The sequence below is a fragment of the Schistocerca americana genome, chromosome 5, assembly GCF_021461395.2.
Source record: "Schistocerca americana isolate TAMUIC-IGC-003095 chromosome 5, iqSchAmer2.1, whole genome shotgun sequence".
Lineage (NCBI taxonomy): Eukaryota > Metazoa > Arthropoda > Insecta > Orthoptera > Acrididae > Schistocerca > Schistocerca americana.
Window position 1 is genome coordinate 547,522,167 of NC_060123.1, and position 19,202 is coordinate 547,541,368.

General features: G+C 43.4%; 1 protein-coding gene across 1 annotated transcript in view; it reads left to right on the forward strand.

Annotated features, from left to right (window-relative positions):
* Positions 1 to 19,202, forward strand: part of LOC124616749 (cubilin-like) — an 82,922-nt gene that overhangs the window by 58,942 nt on the left and 4,778 nt on the right. The window contains exon 4 of the mRNA XM_047145116.1: positions 13,749 to 13,865. Coding sequence (XP_047001072.1) covers positions 13,749 to 13,865 — 117 coding nt within the window. The remainder of the gene's footprint in view (positions 1 to 13,748; positions 13,866 to 19,202) is intronic.

Below are 19,202 nucleotides of genomic sequence, written 5' to 3' on the forward strand. Positions count from 1 at the left end.
TTTCCAGTTTTTCAATATCAGAAATAGAATGTAATTTACTCTGTCAGTAAGGGTGATTTTTGCAGATGAATGTCATCATCTTAAATGGAAGAAGAAGCTTTTCTCTTCATTTGTTTCCGAAGCATCTTCAGTGTCCTGTAATACTTGAATCCAAACTGTGTGCTAGGAGCGTATTAGCGATTTTGATCCGATGAGAGCAATGCCACTTGGTGGGTAGTGAATGTACTGATAAAGCGTTCAACGTCGTCCGCCAACAGATAGTACAGTGGCATAGCTACCAGAGCGCCATCTGTGTTACCCTTTAATAGGTGTGAAGCAAGTAGGTAACTATGCCGTGGAGACGCACTCGTGCTTGCTACAGCCAACTGACGGAGCTTGAATGGGGACAAATGGTGGCCTTCCGAGTGTCGGGATGTTCCCTTCGGAGAACTGCTGCACAAGATGGACATGCTGCGTTAGCTGTGCAACGACGCTGGTTGACCAGACAGCGAGGCCATCGGTCTCATCGGATTAGGGAAGAACAGGGAAGGCAGTCGGCCCTGCCCTTTCAAGGGCACCATCCCAGTATTTCGAGCGATTTAGGGAAATCACAGAAAACCTAAATCAGGATGGCCGGACGCGGAATTGAACCGTCGTCCTCCCGAATACGAGTCCAGTTTGCTAGCCACTGCGCCACCTCTCTCGGTGAGGTTCTGGATTTTCATCCAGCCAGACGCCCGCTAGGATTGTTGTAATGTAAGAGCAGCAGTGGCAGATCGTAGAACTATCACAGCACAGATAAGACGGTATGTGAGCAACTGTTGCGAACAGGTAATTAGCACTAAGACTAAGGACACGCATGCCTCTAGCCCGTCTACGACTCACCCAGCAACGTCGAAGTGCACGGCTCGTTTGCTGATGCGGTCAGAGGATCGCTTGGGAGATGGAATGGCGAGCAGTGATCTTCATCGGTAAAAGCAGATTCTGCCTGCACGCAAATGATGCTCGTTTACATATAAGAAGTAGACCTGGCGAGATGCCTCAGTGTGCATTCATCCAAAAGACACTGGCCCCATTCTAGGCTTTATGGTCCGTGTGCGATAAGCTACGACTCTCGTTCACCGTTGGTGTTTCTGAAGAGAACGCTAACCAGCGTTCGGAATGTGCATAATGTTTTAGAGTCGTTCTTTTGCAGTTCTTGCAACAGTTAGTTGCCTATGAGCGCAGAACTAGATGGAAAGGTTGAGTAGGCTTGGCATAACGTATGCCGGGACAGTATCCGCCAACTGTACTATTGACTGGATGCCAAGGTCAGAGCCTGCATTGCGTGGAGACTACACCAGGTACTAATATGGGTCCAGAATGAAATTTTCACTCTGCAACGGAGTGTGCGCTGATTTGAAACTTCCTGGCAAATTACAGCTGTGTGCCGGACCGAGACTCGAACTCGGAACCTTTGCCTTTCTCGGGCAAGTGCTCTATCAACTGAGCTACCCAACCGAGACCCGTCCTCACAGCTTGAGTTCTGCTAGTACCTCGTCTTCTACCTCCAGGAGAGCTTCTGTGAAGTTTGGAAGGTAGAAGACGAGGTACTGGCAGAATTGAAGCTGTGAGGAGGGGTCGTGAGTCTTAATTGGGTAGCTCAATTGGTAGAGCACTTCCCCAAGAAAGGCACAGGTCCCGAGTTCGAGTCTCGGTCCGGCACACAGTTTTAATATGCCAGGAAGTTTCACTAATATGGGTGTTCCAGTATGGGTTGATACCTGGTACCTCAGAACCGCTTGCGCTGTTGATCTGTAAATGTAATCATTTCATGTACTCCATATGCACTGTTGCAACAGTAAATCTGAAGTGATCTGGAAACCTCTAAAAGGGTATACTAATTTTCCTTCCAGCAGTATATTTGAGACGACTACTGGAAATATAAAAACAAAGATAATAAGAAAACACCGGAAGTACAAAGACCGCGACAAGAGATCCAGTGTTTGTAGAATACTCGGTAAAACACTTAAATGAGACAATTAGGATAGAACAGAGGAGTGGTTCCTAAGTGTGAATAATGATTGAAGAATGATCCATCGAGTATACTAAAATGACATGTCTCTTGGACAACTGCCCTGTAGAAGATAATGGTAAACTTTTTGCTTAAATGCCGGCCGAAGTGGCCGTGCGGTTCTAGGCGCTGCAGTCTGGAACCGCGAGACCGCAACGGTCGCAGGTTCGAATCCTGCCTCGGGCATGGATGTGTGTGATGTCCTTAGGTTAGTTAGGTTTAACTAGTTCTAAGTTCTAGGGGACTAATGACCTCAGAAGTTGAGTCCCATAGTGCTCAGAGCCATTTGAACCATTTCTTTTGCTTAAATGATTCATTTCTGGCAACTTGAGAACAATTTTAACTACATCAAAAATTTCCAAATTCCAAAGGGTCATCATCAGTACATTTTCACGTTCTATAGAATAATGATTTCTGTATGCTGCTTAGTAGAGAAAATTTGTTTGAGTGTACAGAGCCTGAACAAATTGAGAAAATGTGTATGCTTAGTCTACGACGTAAAACAAACGTTTAAAATTGCTTGATACTAGTACATTTACATACATATATATATATATATATATATATATATATATATATATATGTCTTCGTACCTATCACATGTTAAACACCTTTTAGAAAATACAATAAGTGAAACGTATGTGAGTAGACTTTACAGGCAATTTATTCAGCTGTAGCGAACTGTGCACGTAAGGGAAATCACTACCAAATCAAAAATGAGAATAATACTAAGGGAGTACGAACTGCAAAGTGCCTTACCTACCTACAAAACTACAATTTGTGATAACTTCTGTCAAGGATGATTACGTGCGTTATGGAAAGTCACAATCAAGACGTTATTACGACAAATTCTAGTTTATTGTTCCAGCATTTAGATCTCTTATCAAGTAGAAACGATAACAGAAAGCGAACCAATTCAGAGATGTATTGTTAGGATCGTAAAAAATCGGTGTAGACCTTACGACAATGTAACAGAAATTTTCGGAGAATTTAAATGAGAATCCTTGTTGATTTAATTTTGAGAGCCTATGTTCGAAAGGGACTGTGCGATGATTCCACTGTCTCCGTCGTATGTAACTTGGTAATCGGGAGAGTAAAATAAGAGGCATTAGGGTATGTAAAGAGGCATAAAGACGTTTTTCCCTAGCTCATAACGCTAATAGAATAGCACAGAACGCTAGTTTGAAGTACCCCTCCGCCATTCACTGTACGGCCACTTGCGGATATGTCTCGTGGTTCCACAGGTGTTGTTATCTAAGGAATCTAGAGGCATCCGCCTACTTCACCAATTTAATCATCATTTTAGTGTATTTCAGCCATCCTATCGTGACGACAAAGACCGATTTGAATGCCCTCTGCATTATAACTACCACCGGCCAAGGCGAATATTGGGCTGTAAAGCGAGTAGCGTTAAGGCAGAGACAAATTGCTCAGATGGGCTCAAAATAACATATTCAGTGCGATATTTCTCCAACTTACGACTGGCTTCCAGTTTACGCTGAAGACATCAATGGTATCAGTGGGGTCTTATCGTTGAATGGACGGTGTAAGTACGTCGCACCATTGACCGTGAGCTTTTTGCTGACTACTCTAAGGAGCTGAAGGTTGCACCTCGTTACAGCAGGCTTCGGTTATGATATTATGAAAGACACGGAACCTCGTCTCACAGCCCATCGCTCTCTGTCACTCCCTGTTTTGCAAACTTTCGCTGTAGCACCCGACCCACGCGGGGAGTGAGCTCTCAAATTACCCGCCCACGCTGCGGCACGTCGCGCGGCTTTGCTGTACAGTGCCCTAGACGGCGACGGCTGGGATGAGACGCAGCATGGCTCCCATTGGCTTTATTACTCAGTCCATAGACCTATCTGTCTAATTTCGTTTCATTTTTCTAGGTTTCGTTACACAGAGGTGTGTCTTGTGCATCTGAAATACAAGCACAAACGGTCCTAAAATTAGACTGTTATAAAGGAGGCGAAACTTGTTCTGGCAGTGTTTGTAGGTGCAATCAGAAGTTGACCCGGAATTGATGAAGCAATATTTGAAGTTATAAGAGAAAGTTTATGAATGATAGACGGTATGCAATGATACTGCTTATTACGTCTGAATACTGCAATGTTGTTAGCCCAACAGACATCAAACAACACGCAGAAAACTAACACTGACAACCAAACCTTTAGGACTACTGCCCACTGCGAGGTTGGATGCCGCCTGCTGGCGTTGCGGCACGTGACGCGATAACAAAAGCATGTGAACGGAACAAACACTGACAGGGGACCATTATAGGAAAGAAGATACGAGCTGCAAACGGGGAAATCTATTGAGATAAGCGACTTTGACAAGGGGCAGATTATTCGCACCCAGAGCCTGTGAACGAGTATCTATAAAACGGTGAATGTTCGTGTGGTGTCACCGCCAGACACCACACTTGCTAGGTGGTAGCCTTTAAATCGGCCGCGGTCCGTTAGTATACGTCGGACCCGCGTGTCGCCACTATCAGTGATTGCAGACCGAGCGCCGCCACACGGCAGGTCTAGAGCGACTTCCTAGCACTCGCCCCAGTTGTGCAGCCGACTTTGCTAGCGATGGTTCACTGACAAAATACGCTCTCATTTGCCGAGACGATAGTTTGCATAGCCTTCAGCTACGTCATTTGCTACGACCTAGCAAGGCGCCATTACCAGTTACTATTGATGCTGTAAAGCATGTACCGTCAAGAGCGATGTTCACCATTTATGGATTAAAGTTAAGTATTCCACTGCTACGTCCTTTTTTTTTTGCTAGTCTAAATTCCTTGACCTGTTCCAGACCTCACGCCAGCCTGCGTGAGCTAAAACGCGTGCCTTTCGGCTTCCTCTCATAGTGGGTTGGCTCTCATGCCAATCCACAACAGTTCGCGTGCTACTATCTCTATCTACGGGAAGAGGTAGGGCAGTGAAATTACCACTAGGCACTAAATGAAGGGACGTCCACGACTCTTCAAAGAGCGCAGGGCTCGGAGGATTGTCTGCTTTGTGAAGTAGGATATATGGTGATCTGTGGCATCTCTGCTAAAAGAGCAAAATGCTAGTGCACGCACAGGTGTTTCGGAGCACAGCGTTCATCGTACATTGTTGGAAATGAAGCTCCTCAGCAGATCATCCCTACATATTCACATGTTGACCCACCGACATCGTCAATTACAAAGACAGTGGGCATGGGACCATCGGGATTCTATCGTCGATCAATGGAAACGTGGTGGCTCTTCGGCTGAATCTCACTTTTGCTTCACTGGGTCGATGGTCGTCTCCATAAACGCCGTCTACGAGATAATCTGCGCCTCGAAACGTGCAGCGCGCCACGGGCGCATGGTGGTGGGAGCAGTATTATGATATGTGAGACATTCTCCTGCGTTTTCATGGGACCTGAGGTAGTAATGGAAGACACGCTAACGGCTGCGAACCACCTGGATCCTTTCATACTTGATGTCTTCCACGATGGCCATGTCGTATTTCAACATATAACTGTCCGTGTCTCGGAGCCAGAACTATACTGCAGTGATTTGAAGAGCATTATAGTAAACTCATGTTGATGTCTCGGCGACCAAATTCCCCTGATGTAAATCCTGCATAACACATTTGGGTTGCTATCGAGCGACGTCACCGCGTACGCAAATCTTCGGCCTGTTGTCTCCGTGAATTACATGACACCTAATGCCAAATACCTCCATAAACATTTATCAGTGATGTACTTCGTTCCAAAGACGGAATAACAAGCTATTAAGTAGGTAGTCAATGTCTTGGCGCACCATTGTATAATCCTACGAAAATCTACACATCCCTCCCTACTCAATAAAGAGGTTCATACAGTGATGCGTCAGAGAAACTGGTATAGGCATGTGTGTCCAAATACAGAGATATGTAAACAGGCAGAATACGGCGCTGCGGTCGGCATCGCCTATATAAGACAACAACCGTCTGGCGCAGTTGTTAGATCGGTTACTGCAGCTACGATGGCAGGTTACCAAGATTTAAGTGAGTTTGAACGTGGTGTTATAGTCGGCGCACAAGTGATGGGACACAGCACCTCCGAGGTAGTGATGAAGTGGGCATTTTCCCGTACGACCATTTCACTAGTGTACCGTCAATATCAGCAATCCGGTGAAATATCAAATCTTCGACATCACTGCGGCCGGTAAAAGATCCCGCAAGAACGGGACCAACGACTACTGAACAGAATCGTTCAACGTGTGAGAAGTGCAACCCTTCCGCAAATTGCTGCAAATTTCAATGCTGGGCCATCAACAAGTGTCAGCGAGCGAACCATTCAATGAAACCTCATCGATATGCGCTTTCGGAGTCGAAGGCCCACTCGTGCACCCTTCATGATTGCACGACAAGAAGCTTTACGTCTCTACTGGGCCCGTCAACACCGACATTGGACTATTGATGGCTGGAAACATGTTGCCCGATCGGACGTTTCAAATTGTATCGAGCGTATGGACATTTACGGATACGGAGACAACCTCATGAATTCAGGAACCCTGCAGGTCAGCAGGGGACTGCTCTAGTTGTTGAAGGTTCTGTAATGGTGCGGGGCGTCTGCAGTTGGAGTGATATGGGATCCCCTGATAAGTGTAGATACGACTCTGACAGGTGACATCCATTCATGTCCGTTGTGCATTCCGACGGACTTGGACAATTCAACCAGGACAATGGTCCTCAGCTCGTGGTCGTGCGGTAGCGTTCTCGCTTCCCGCACCCGGGTTCCCGGGTTCGATTCCCGGCGGGGTCAGGGATTTTCTCTGCCTCGTGATGACTGGGTGTTGTGTGATGTCCTTAGTTAGGTTTAAGTAGTTCTAAGTTCCAGGGGACTGATGACCATAGATGTTAAGTCCCATAGTGCTCAGAGCCGTTTCAACCATTTGCAGGACAATGCGACTTCCCACACGTCAAGAATTGCTACAAAGTAGCTCCAGGAACACTCTTTTGAGCTTCAACACATCCGCTGACCACCAAACTCTGACTTTACTCTTTCTGAGCCATGTAAATAATTAAATTTTACTCTTCACTAAGGCTCCACGTTGTCTCCAGAATTACAGTAATAACAGACCTAGGCATCACGCCCAGAACCAGCAGGCTTAACTACTGGCATCAAGAGACGAAAAAATTACACTTAGTGTTAAAAGGGACCACTAAGCCATGACATACATAACGCTCGTCAGCCATCCGTACAAGCTCTAGGATTTACAAGCACAATTACAAGTGTTCAGGAACTTGGAACACCACAGGCTAAGAAAAAATGAATACGCAGTTTAAATGGGATCCGTTCAGATTTCCACAAATTTAACTACCTGGACATCAGCAACTATGTTACTGATCAAGGAACGACTCAAAATAACCGTTTACATTTACCAATGGCCCCGACCAGTGTTCTAAGCAGTTAGGTATTCATTGAACCACTGTGACAATTTCAATCATTCACACACTTTGTAACCTCCCCGCTATATTTGTACCTATCTGAAACTTAGCCTAACTTTACCTCTCACTCTGTCAAAGTTTACATATTACCAATCCAACTTAAAATCGGGTGCTAACCTTTGACCAAACAGAACCTAACGTAAACTGAACTGTAACTGGTCAACATGCAACTTGCCATTATATGAAATGCAAAACAAAACATATCACGACCCAACCACAACATGTGTATGCGAACTGTGTAATGAAGCCTGTGAACGATGTCACATAGAACTGTGCAGTAAAAGAGTGAAATCGATAAATGAATATGCAAAAATGTAAAATGTAAATGTAAAACGTTGAGCAAAGTAACTTTACATGGCTATTTGGCTGCAATTTTATTAAATTAAATTAAATGCGTAACTGAAGTAAAACAATTATCTGGCCCTAATCAAAATTTTCACTTACCTCGCGTCTTGACAACTTTGTTGCCGAGTTCTCGAAAGCACAACAGCAAATAGCAAGCAGGCAGCGGCTAAGTTAGAGTTATGTTTATAAATACATATTCAAACTGATGCATGTGGTAATGCGTGGTGACAAACAGTGGGATGGGGAGAGTAACTATTCCTGTGAAATGATATTCCAAGACTACGATTTTAGAATGAAATATTTATTCGAAAAGACAGAGTATAACCTCGTGTGATTTTCACACATAACATTGGTCTGAACAATACTAAGCTTGTCAAAATGAACAATGATTTTAAAAGGGTACAATGTTAACGGAGAATTTCTATGAGAACCAAACAGGTGAATCAGTTAGTATGTTACTGCATGAGTCAGGGAAGTGGGGTGGTCTTTCTCTCAACTCGGAGCAAGTTAACTAGCTGAAAATCATTCCTAGCTATGCAGTGGTCCAGTCTTACCTCAAATTTCTTCTCTTGAAAAATACATTCATTTAGCTTTCCAATAAATCTATCATGTTCATCCTTGCTGTCCTTTACCATCAATCTTTCTTCATCTAACAGATACAATAACAAGTCCACACAGCACTGCTGGAAATGAGGATGTCCTTTCTCAGCTCTCAGTGAATTTATACTTCAAAGAATGATTAAAATAAATGCTTTCTTGAAATGCTGAGGTCAGAACCTCCTAGTATTCGACTTAGGAAGCCACTCGATGTTACATATTCCACCATATATGCTGATGAAAAGAATCACAGCACTAAGAAGGAGTTGTGCGACACAAAACTAAGATGATAGGTGTATTTCTACTTCTTAAAGATGACGTCTACTCAAATTTCAAGCTAGTCGTGTAAGAGTGGCGCTAGTAGCGCCATTATGAGGATGCAAATCAGGGTTGCTTTAAACAATACTGTGACGGTCATCAGGTTAGTTATCCTTGAGACTGGAGGTGGTGAGTTGATGTTAGTCAAGAATGCCTTTAAGGCGACAAAGACGCCAGTATCAACACCTCCATGAGTTTGAACGAGGTCGAATAATAGGGCTACGAGGAGCTGGATGTTGCTTCTGCGATACTGCACAAAAGCTTGACAGGAAGATAGCCACTATCCGTGATTTTTGGCAGCTATGGTCACGAGAATGTAAGGTCGCAAGAAAGACCAGGCTCCAGACTGCCGCATGGCACTACCAAAAGGGAAGACCATCGTCTTCGGCGTATAGCTCTGCCGCATCGTACTGCATCTGCAGCACCAATATGAGCAGCAATCGACACCACAGTGACACAACGATCCATCACAAATATGTTACTGCAAGGACAGCTCCGAACCTGACGCCTTGTAGCGTGGATTCGAATGACCCCAAATCACCGCCATTTGCGACTTCGCTGTTGTCAAGTGACAGCTCTTTGGAGGGCAGAGAGGTCTGTTGTGTTTTCTGATGAAAGGTGGTTCTGTTTCGGTGCCAGTGATGGGCGTGTGTTGGTTAGGAGGAGGTCAGTTGAGGGCCTGCAACCAACTTGTCTGCATCCTATTGGACTTACATCTGGGGTTATGGTCTGGGACACGATTTTGTATGACAGCAGGGACACTCCGGCGGTCGTCCCACGCTCCCTGACTGCAAATATGTACGTCAGTCTGTTGATTCGACCTGTTGTGCTGCCATTCATGAACGGCAGTCCACAGGGTGTTTTTCAACAGGATAACGCTCGCTCACTTACCGATGTTGTAACGCAACATGCTCTGTGGACTGTCGACATGTTGACTTGGCCTGCTCGATCATCAGATCTGTCTCCAATTGAGCACATGTGGGCCATCATCGGACGACAACTCCAGCGTCATCAACAACCAGCATCAACCGTCCCTGTATTGACAGACCAACTACAACAGGCTTGGAATTCCATCCTACGAAATGACATTCGGCACCTGTACAACATAAGGCATGCACGTTTGTGTGCTTGCATGCAAATTCTGGCGGTTACACCGCTTATCATTGCATCGGAATTTGCAATGTCTTATCTTGGACTTACATTAACCCGTGCTCTTGCAATGTTAATCGCTGAAATATGTTACCTAGAGGAATTTATTTCCGAAATTTCGTTAGTCTACATTAATTTTTTGGGGTGTTGCGATTTTTTTCCGTCAGTGTATGGCACTAATGACCAAATAATTACACAACATACTCAACAGTCATCAATCTTTCTTAAATAACAGCCGATGACTTAAATTTCCCTAACTGAAACGTATCTTCATGCAAAGAAACAGTATTTATTGCTAATGGTTTACAATTATAGAATTAATTTAGTTACCTGTTCATGGTACCTTAGAAAACTTATCTGGTTAACACGTTTGCAACAAGTATCCAGAATGTGGGGTCGTGATACCATGTAGCTGTTTCGAGTAAAGGTAATGAGAAAATGATTCGGTTTGAAAGAAATACTTCAGACAAAAATTCAGATAAAAATATTGTAAATATGTATTTATTTTGTTCTCAAAAGAATACAGTAGATTTACAAAGCCCACAACGGTCTTCGAAGTAGCAGATACAAATAGGATTCTCACACAGAGTAATCGGAATCGTATATTCTCGATTTACGACTCCCAACAACACTTTTTTAGTGCAGGAGACGATGATAATTTTGGGTCTATATCACGACAGAATTAAAATACAGTACTCGGTCCAAGAATCAGCTTTCATTTAATGAAAAAATGAACAGTTTTATGAACTTAGACTCCACCCGGGGAACGGTATCATCACAAGTGGGAATGCGGAGTGATCGCAAATTAACTGTAACGACGCACTTCTGAAATAATCCATATAATCGCCTAACAGGCACCACAGCAAGTAGCTGACGAGATCTCACCCATTTGCGCATCAATGTAAAACTCCGAAGCGGCTCGCACTGGCACCAGTCAAAGCGTGACCACTTCCCAGATGAAACAGAAACGAACTTGACCTCATCAGCTCAAGATTAGAACAGCATAGACTAGAACTGAATGGCGAATACTCATTCGAACCACAGCACGTCGTTGTTACAGAAACCTGTGAACGTTTCCCAAGGGCTGATGGCCTAAAGCGACCACCAAAGTTTCATAATACATCAGTGGAAAGGCACAGGTTGCTCAAAGAGCTTATTTCGACTATTCGAAGCTCACTATAGCACAAACTCACAAAGCCTTGCAAAGACGATTCGCAATTGAAGAACAGTAAAAACATTATGACCAAACAATAAAATTGCAAATGAACAGGACTATTTTAATCTCAACGTTCAATGTACCGGAGAGTTCATAGAAAAGGGCCATGGAGCATTCTGCATTGTTGGCGCTGAAACTCAGTTCACTGGGTGAACTCCACTCTTTTACGGTGTTTATTATGGAAGTAAGATGTTTAAAACAAGAGACCTTCTTTCTGCATATCAAATACAGTCCGAAGAACGTCATTAACATTACTAAACAGTTGTTTCAGGGATGTATAGGGTGATTCAACTAAGTTGTTGACTTCAAATGCCGGCCGAAGTGGCCGTGCGGTTCTAGGCGCTGCAGTATGGAACCGCGAGACCGCTACGGTCGCAGGTTCGAATCCTGCCTCGGGCATGGATGTGTGCGATGTCCTTAGGTTAGTTAGGTTTAACTAGTTCTAAGTTCTAGGGGTCTAATGACCTCAGAAGTTGAGTCCCAGAGTGCTCAGAGCCAATTGACTTCAAATATTTCTGGAATCGTTTCAGATATGGCAGTTCTGTTTACAGCCAGATCATTTTTGATGATGTCTTCGCTATATGAGTTATATCTCTTTTCAAAGCTGTATTAATCACAGAGATATCGGCATGAATTTCACTTTTTCAAATCAAACGTACCAATAGTAATTTCTACCACCAATATCGTAATTCATAAAGAGACAAGAATTCAGCGGGGTTTGACTCTTCAAATCCGATTAGTAGCTTCAAAGAACTTACAGTATTTAGAAATTAGGATTTATGTGTTTTGAACATGGACCTAAACATCGCGTTCGTTCTGCATTCTCCGTAAAAAATGGACAGTTTCTCTTGTTTTGTGGAAGATATTTCTTTCTTCCAACGAATCAGCACTCAGTACACATGAACGACACAGACAGAATGAAAACAACATGACATATTTCCTTACTTGGATATGAAATCGCCAACTTCGGCATAAGGCAGCAATTTGTTTCGTGTTCAAAACAGATAAAACCTAAATTATAAATATTGTAACTTATTGGAAGCTACTAATCTGATTCTGGAGAGTGAAACGCAGTTAAATCGGTGTCTTTTGAAGTTACAGTATTAGAAACAGAAGTTACTCTCGTTACATTTGAAAACACGAAGTTCATACCGGTAGTTTTACAGTTAAAATAACTACGACAAGAGGTTATTCTTCATTTGGTGAGGAATTTTTGAGAATTAATTTGAATGAGAACAAACAAAAGCGATACCTTAAACACTTTAGTAAATACTCGTATCTGAGATGAACAGTTCAGCTGCATCTTCCTGTATTCTTTATTTGTAAGACTGTTTCCACAGCTAAATAATCTTCAGTCGAACTGTACATATCAGACAAAAGTAAATTTACATTCTTTGAAAAGTTGTACAAATAATTTAAAAATGGTAGAAATTCTTATGAGAATTGTCATATTTTACTTAAAAGGAATTTTATTAATTGCTAGGAAATATATGGAAAACGTTTCTACGGCGAGTACAAATAGCTTGGTGGAATCTGCGCTAAGGTGTACAAAAGGAGACAGTATGGCGGTAGAGAGGGCAGTAGAGAAAAGCTGTAAAAACAATGACACTTGTATTAAGAGAGAATGATGTCTGGGGACAGTGGATGTAGCAAGAGTTTCCAGATTCGCGAGATATTCACAACGTCGGAGAGCGCCATAATAACAGCAACGAGGAAACATGAAAGATGCCAAGATATATTCTCTAAAGATATATGCAAGAACAAGTAGGACAGAAGGTCAGAAAATGCATATATGGCTGTACTGCGCAACTAATCCTTGAGATAAGAAATGAAGTCATTTGGTTTTATTTTGCCTTGTTAAGTGCTTGATGCTTCGTTATTCTGAAACGTTCTGAAATTCTGCCCACGTGTATGGCAGGGGTTGCAAAGACACCACAAGTTTTTGCACTCGACCTAGTGGGTTCTTGCCTGACCTAGAGAGTTTCTTTGTATTTCACCCGATTAAACTAAGTAGATGCAGTTGGCATTGTTCTATTCCTCTTTCACACATTTTATTGTTCTGATATTTTCTCTTTATCACTTCTTTTGCTATCGCAGTTCCGATTAAACTAAGTAGATGCAGTTGGCATTGTTCTATTCCTCTTTCACACATTTTATTGTTCTGATATTTTCTCTTTATCACTTCTTTTGCTATCGCAGTTCAACAACAAATACGGCAAACCGCAAACGTATATTGCTCTCTTATTATCACAGTAGTGCCTTCTCGTTTTAACACATTCGTAGGTCGTCTGTCACGTCACAGTAAACTAAATTTGATGAATTAACTTTCGATAATTCATTCATGAAGTTAGAGAGCCTTGGAGTTCTGCCGGTACCGATTGGTGGGAAAATTCACGGTCAAAGGACGCCCAGTGAAACTTCACCTGCCTCTCTTTCTCCCTACTTATCGTCCATGGCATAGATTTACTAGAAAGCACAAGGTAGTCATTTAACAGAAACCCAATCTAGAGCAAAATAAAAAAAAAATCTGTCCGAGACACGGAGCCACCAGTCGTTTACAACTGGAAGATTCGCTTCATTATTTGAGCCCAAAGTACTGACCTCCTTCAATGCACCGCTAATGTGTTTGTTGCAGTGAGACTACAACTGGGAGCCGAAGGTGTGCCTGTGACGTTCTGGCGGAACGCCACGGCGGACGGTGCCGTCTTCAACATCACTGGTCGACAGGCCGAGGACTGCGACCCATTCGAACGTAAGTGGTGCCCGAGTTATCTTTCATGGAAGCGGAATCTTCTCTCTCATTCACAGATACTTTATGCAGTTAATGCTTTAGCATTTATTTAATTAAGAAAGTTACTACACTGCCTGACAATAAAACTTCTCCCCAGTAGTTTAATCTACATCTACATCTACATGATTAATCTGCAATTCACATTTAAGTGCTTGGCAGAGGGTTCAACGAACCACAATCATACTATCTCTCTACCAGTCCACTCCCGAACAGCGCGTGGGAAAAACGAACACCTAAACCTTTCTGTTCGAGCTCTGATTTCTCTTATTTTATTTTGAAGATTATTCCTACCTATGTAGGTTGGGCTCAACAAAATATTTTCGCATTCGGAAGAGAAAGTTGGTGACTGAAATTTCGTAAATAGCGCTCGCTGCGACGAAACACGTCTTTACTTTAATGACTTCCATCCCAACTCGCGTATCATATCTGTCACACTCTCTCCCCTATTACGTGATAATACAAAACGAGCTGCCCTTTTTTGCACCCTTTCGATGTTCTCCGTCAATCCCACCTGGTAAGGATCCCACACAGCGCAGAAATATTCTAACAGGAGACGAACGAGTGCAGTGTAAGCTGTCTCTTTAGTGCACTTGTTGCATCTTCTAAGTGTCCTGCCAATGAAACGCAACCTTTGGTTCGCCTTCCCCAGAATATTATCTATGTGGTCTTTCCAACTGAAGATGTTCGTAATTTTTACACCCAGGTAGTTGAATTGACAGCCTTGAGAATTGTACTATTTATCGAGTAATCGAATTCCAACGGATTTCTTTTGGAACTCATGTGGATCACCTCACACTTTTCGTTATTTAGCGTCAACTGCCACCTGCCACACCATACAGCAATCTTTTCTAAATCGCTTTGCAACTGATACTGGTCTTCGGATGACGTTACTAGACGGTAAATTACAGCGTCATCTGCTAACAACCTAAGAGAACTGCTCAGATTGTCACCCAGGTCATTTATATAGATCAGGAACAGCAGAGGTCCCAGGACGCTTTCCTGGGAAACACCTGATATCACTTCAGTTTTACTCGATGATTTGCCGCCTATTACTACAAACTGCGACCTTCCTGACAGGAAATCACGAATCCAGTCGCACAACTGAAACGATACCCCATACGCCCGCGGCTTGATTAGAAGTCGCTTGTGAGGAACGGTGTCAAAAGCTTTCCGGAAATCTAGAAATACGGAATCAACATGAGATCCCCTGTCGATAGCGGCCATTACTTCGTGCGAATAAAGAGCTAGCTGCGTTGCACAAGAACGATGTTTTCTGAAATCATGCTGATTACGTATCAATAGATCGTTCCCTTCGAGGTGATTCATAATGTTTGAATACAGTATATGCTCCAAGACCCTACTGCAAACCGACGTCAATGATACAGGTCTGCAGTTCGATGGATTACTCCTACTACCCTTCTTAAACACTGGTGCGACCTGCGCAGTTTTCCAATCTGTAGGCACAAATCTATCGGTGAGCGAGCGGTTGTGTATGCTAAGTAGGGAGCTATCGTATCAGCGTAATCTGAAAGGAACCTAATCGGTATACAATCTGGACCTGAAGACTTGCCCGTATCAAGCGATTTGAGTTGCTTCGCAACCCCTAACGTATCTACTTCTAAGAAACTCATGATAGCAGCTGTTCGTGTTTCAAATTCTGGAATATTCCATTCGCCTTCCCTGGTGAAGGAATTTCGGAAAACTGCGTTCAATAACTCCGCTTTAGCGGCACAGTCGTCAGTAACAGTACCATCGGCACTGCGCAGCGAAGGCATTCACCGCGTCTTGCCGCTTGTGTACTTTACATACGACCAGAATTTATTCGGAAAGGAAGACAAATTTCGAGACAATGTTTCGTTGTGGAACCTATTAAAGGCATCTCGCATTGAAGTCCGTGCCAAATTTCGCGCGTCTGTAAATTTTAGCCAATCTTCGGGATTTCGCGTTCTTCTGAACTTCGCATGCTTTTCCGTTGCCTCTGCAACAGCGTTCGGACCTGTTTGTGTACCATGGGGGATCAGTTCCATCTCTTACCAATTTATGAGGTATGAGTCTCTCAATTGCTGTTGCTACTATATCTTTGATTTTGAGCCACATCTCGTCTACATTTGTATAGTCAGTTCGGAAGGAATGGAGATTCTGTCTTAGGAAGGCTTCTAGTGACACTTTATCCGCTTTTTTAAATAAAATTATTTTGCGTTTGTTTCTGGTGGATTTGGAAGAAACGGTATTGAGCCTAGCTACAACGACCTTGTGATCACTAATCCCTGTATCAGTCATGATGCTCTCTATTACCTCTGGATTGTTTGTGGCTAAGAGGTCAAGTGTGTTTTCGCAACCATTTACAATTCGCGTGGATTCGTGGACTAACTGCTCGAAATAATTTTCGGAGAAAGCATTTAGGACAATCTTGGAAGATGTTTTCTGCCTACCACCTGTTTTGACCAAGTATTTTTGCCAACATAATGAGGGAAGGTTGAAGTCCCCACCAACTAGAACCGTATGAGTGGGGTATTTATTTGTTACGAGACTCAAATTTTCTCTGAAGTGTTCAGCAACTATATCATCGGAGTCTGGGGGTCGGTAGAAGGATCCAATTATTAACTTAGTTCGGCTGTTAAGTATAACCTCCACCCATACCAATTCGCACAGAATATCTACTGCGACTTCAGTACAAGATAAACCACTACTGACAGACACAAACACTCCACCACCAATTCTGCCTAATCTATCTTTCCTGAACACCGTCTGAGACTTCGTACAAATTTCTGCAGAACTTATTTCAGGCTTTAGCCAGCTTTCTGTACCTATAACGATTTCAGCTTCTGTGGTTTCTGCTTTCTATTAGCGCTTGAAGCTCAGGGACTTTCCTAACACAACTACAACAATTTACAACAACAATTCCGACTGTTCCTTGATCCAAGCACGTCCTGTATTTGCCATGCACCCTTTGAGATTGCAGCCCACCCCGTACTTTCCAGAGGCCTTCTAACCCAAAAAACCGCCCAGTCCACGCCACACAGCCTCCGCTACCCGTTTAGCCGCCAGCTGAGTGTAGTGAACTCCTGACCTATTCAGCGGAATCCGAAACCCCATCACCCTATGGCGCAAGTCAAGAAAAAATGTGAAGCACCCAGAGGTGGAGAGGATAGGTGATGTTATTTTAGTGATTACAAAATCGAGTCAAACTTACAAAGAAATCGGTAGTATGAGTCCACTCATCAATATGACATAACACTCCCTCTGAACTATAACCTATAGACCTATATCTCTGACATCGATCTGTTGTAGAATTTTAGAACATGTTTTTTGCTCGAGTATCAAGTCGTTTTTGGAAACCCAGAATCTACTCTGTAGGAATAAACATGTATTCCGGAAACAGCGATCGTGTGAGACCCAATTCGCTTTATTTGTTCATGAGACCCAGAAAATATTAGATACAGGCTCCCAGGTAGATGCTATTTTCCTTGACTTCCGGAAGGCTTTCGATACAGTTCCACACTGTCACCTGATAAGCAAAGTAAGAGCCTACGGAATATCAGACCAGCTGTGTGGCTGGATTAAAGAATTTTTAGCAAACAGAACACAGCATGTTGTTATCAATGGAGAGACGTCTACAGACGTTAAAGTAACCTCTCGCGTGCCACAGGGGGAGTGTTATGGGACCATTACTTTTCACAATATATATAAATGAACTAGTAGATAGTGCCGGAAGTTCCATGCGGCTTTTCGCGGATGATGCTGTAGTTTACAGAGATGTTGCAGCATTAGAAAATTGTAGCGAAATGCAGGAACATCTGCAGCGGATAGGCACTTGGTGCAGGAAGTGGCAACTGACCCTTAACATAGACAAATGTAATGTATTGCGAATACATAGAAAGAAGGATCCTTTATTGTATGGTTACATGATAGCGGAACAAACACTGGTAGCAGTTACTTCTGTAAAATATCTGGGAGTATGCGTGCGGAACGATTTGAAGTGAAATGATCATATAAAATTAATTGTTGGTAAGGCGGGTACCAGGTTGAGATTCATTGGGAGAGTCCTTAGAAAATGTAGTCCATCAACAAAGGAGGTGGCTTACAAAACACTCGTTCGACCTATACTTGAGTATTGCTCATCAGCGTGGGATCCGTACCAGATCGGGTTGATGGAAAAGATAGAGAAGATCCAAAGAAGAGCGGCGCGTTTCGTCACAGGGTTATTTGGTAACCGTGATAGCGTTACAGAGATGTTTAGCAAACTCAAGTGGCAGACTCTGCAAGAGAGTAGCTTGCTCGCCAGGTTTCGAGAGGGTGCGTTTCTGGATGAGGTATCGAATATATTGCTTCCCCCTACTTATACCTCCCGAGGAGATCACGAATGTAAAATTAGAGAGATTCGAGCGCACACGGAGGCTTTCCGACAGTCGTTCTTCCCGCGAACCATACGCGACTGGAGCAGAAAAGGGAGGTAATGACAGTGGCACGTAAAGTGCCCTCCGCCACACACCGTTGGGTGGCTTGCGGAGTATAAATGTAGATGTAGATGTAGAACTGGATTCATGCACTGATACGGTTGTGAATGGAGTCAAAGTTGTTGTACACTGACCTGAAGCAAGCTGACATGTAACTATTGCAACTGGTCCATTGTATAGTTGATATTGGTACTGGGGCGTAGCTGACGCACGAGCTTGTCCCAAATATGCTCTATTGGGGACCGATCTAGGGATCTTACTGGCCACAGAAGTATCTCAACATCACCCACACCGTTTATAGAGAGACGTATCATGTCTAGACGAGCATTGTCTTGTTCAAAAATGGCACAGCTATACAGTCTCTTGAGAGGTAAGACATGAGGATACAGGAAGTCCGTGACGTATCCTTGTACCATTAGAGTCCCCTCAATCACTGACAGCCGTAACGAAGTCATACTCGATTTATCCCCACACTACGACTCTACGAGTAACACCTATATGACTCTCCAAATTATTGCAAGAATTGGACCTCTACATCTACTTCAACATCCATACTCCGCAAGCCACCTGACGGTGTGTGGCGGAGGGTACCTCGAGTACCTCTATCGGTTCTCCCTTCTATTCCAGTCTCGTATTGTTCGTGGAAAGAAGGATTGTCGGTATGCCTCTGTGTGGGCTCTAATCTCTCTGATTTTATCCTCATGGTCTCTTCGCGAGATATATGTAGGAGGGAGCAATATACTGCGTGACTCCTCGGTGAAGGTATGGTCTCGAAACTTCAACAAAAGCCCGTACCGAGCTACTGAGCGTCTCTCCTGCAGAGTCTTCTACTGGAGTTTAT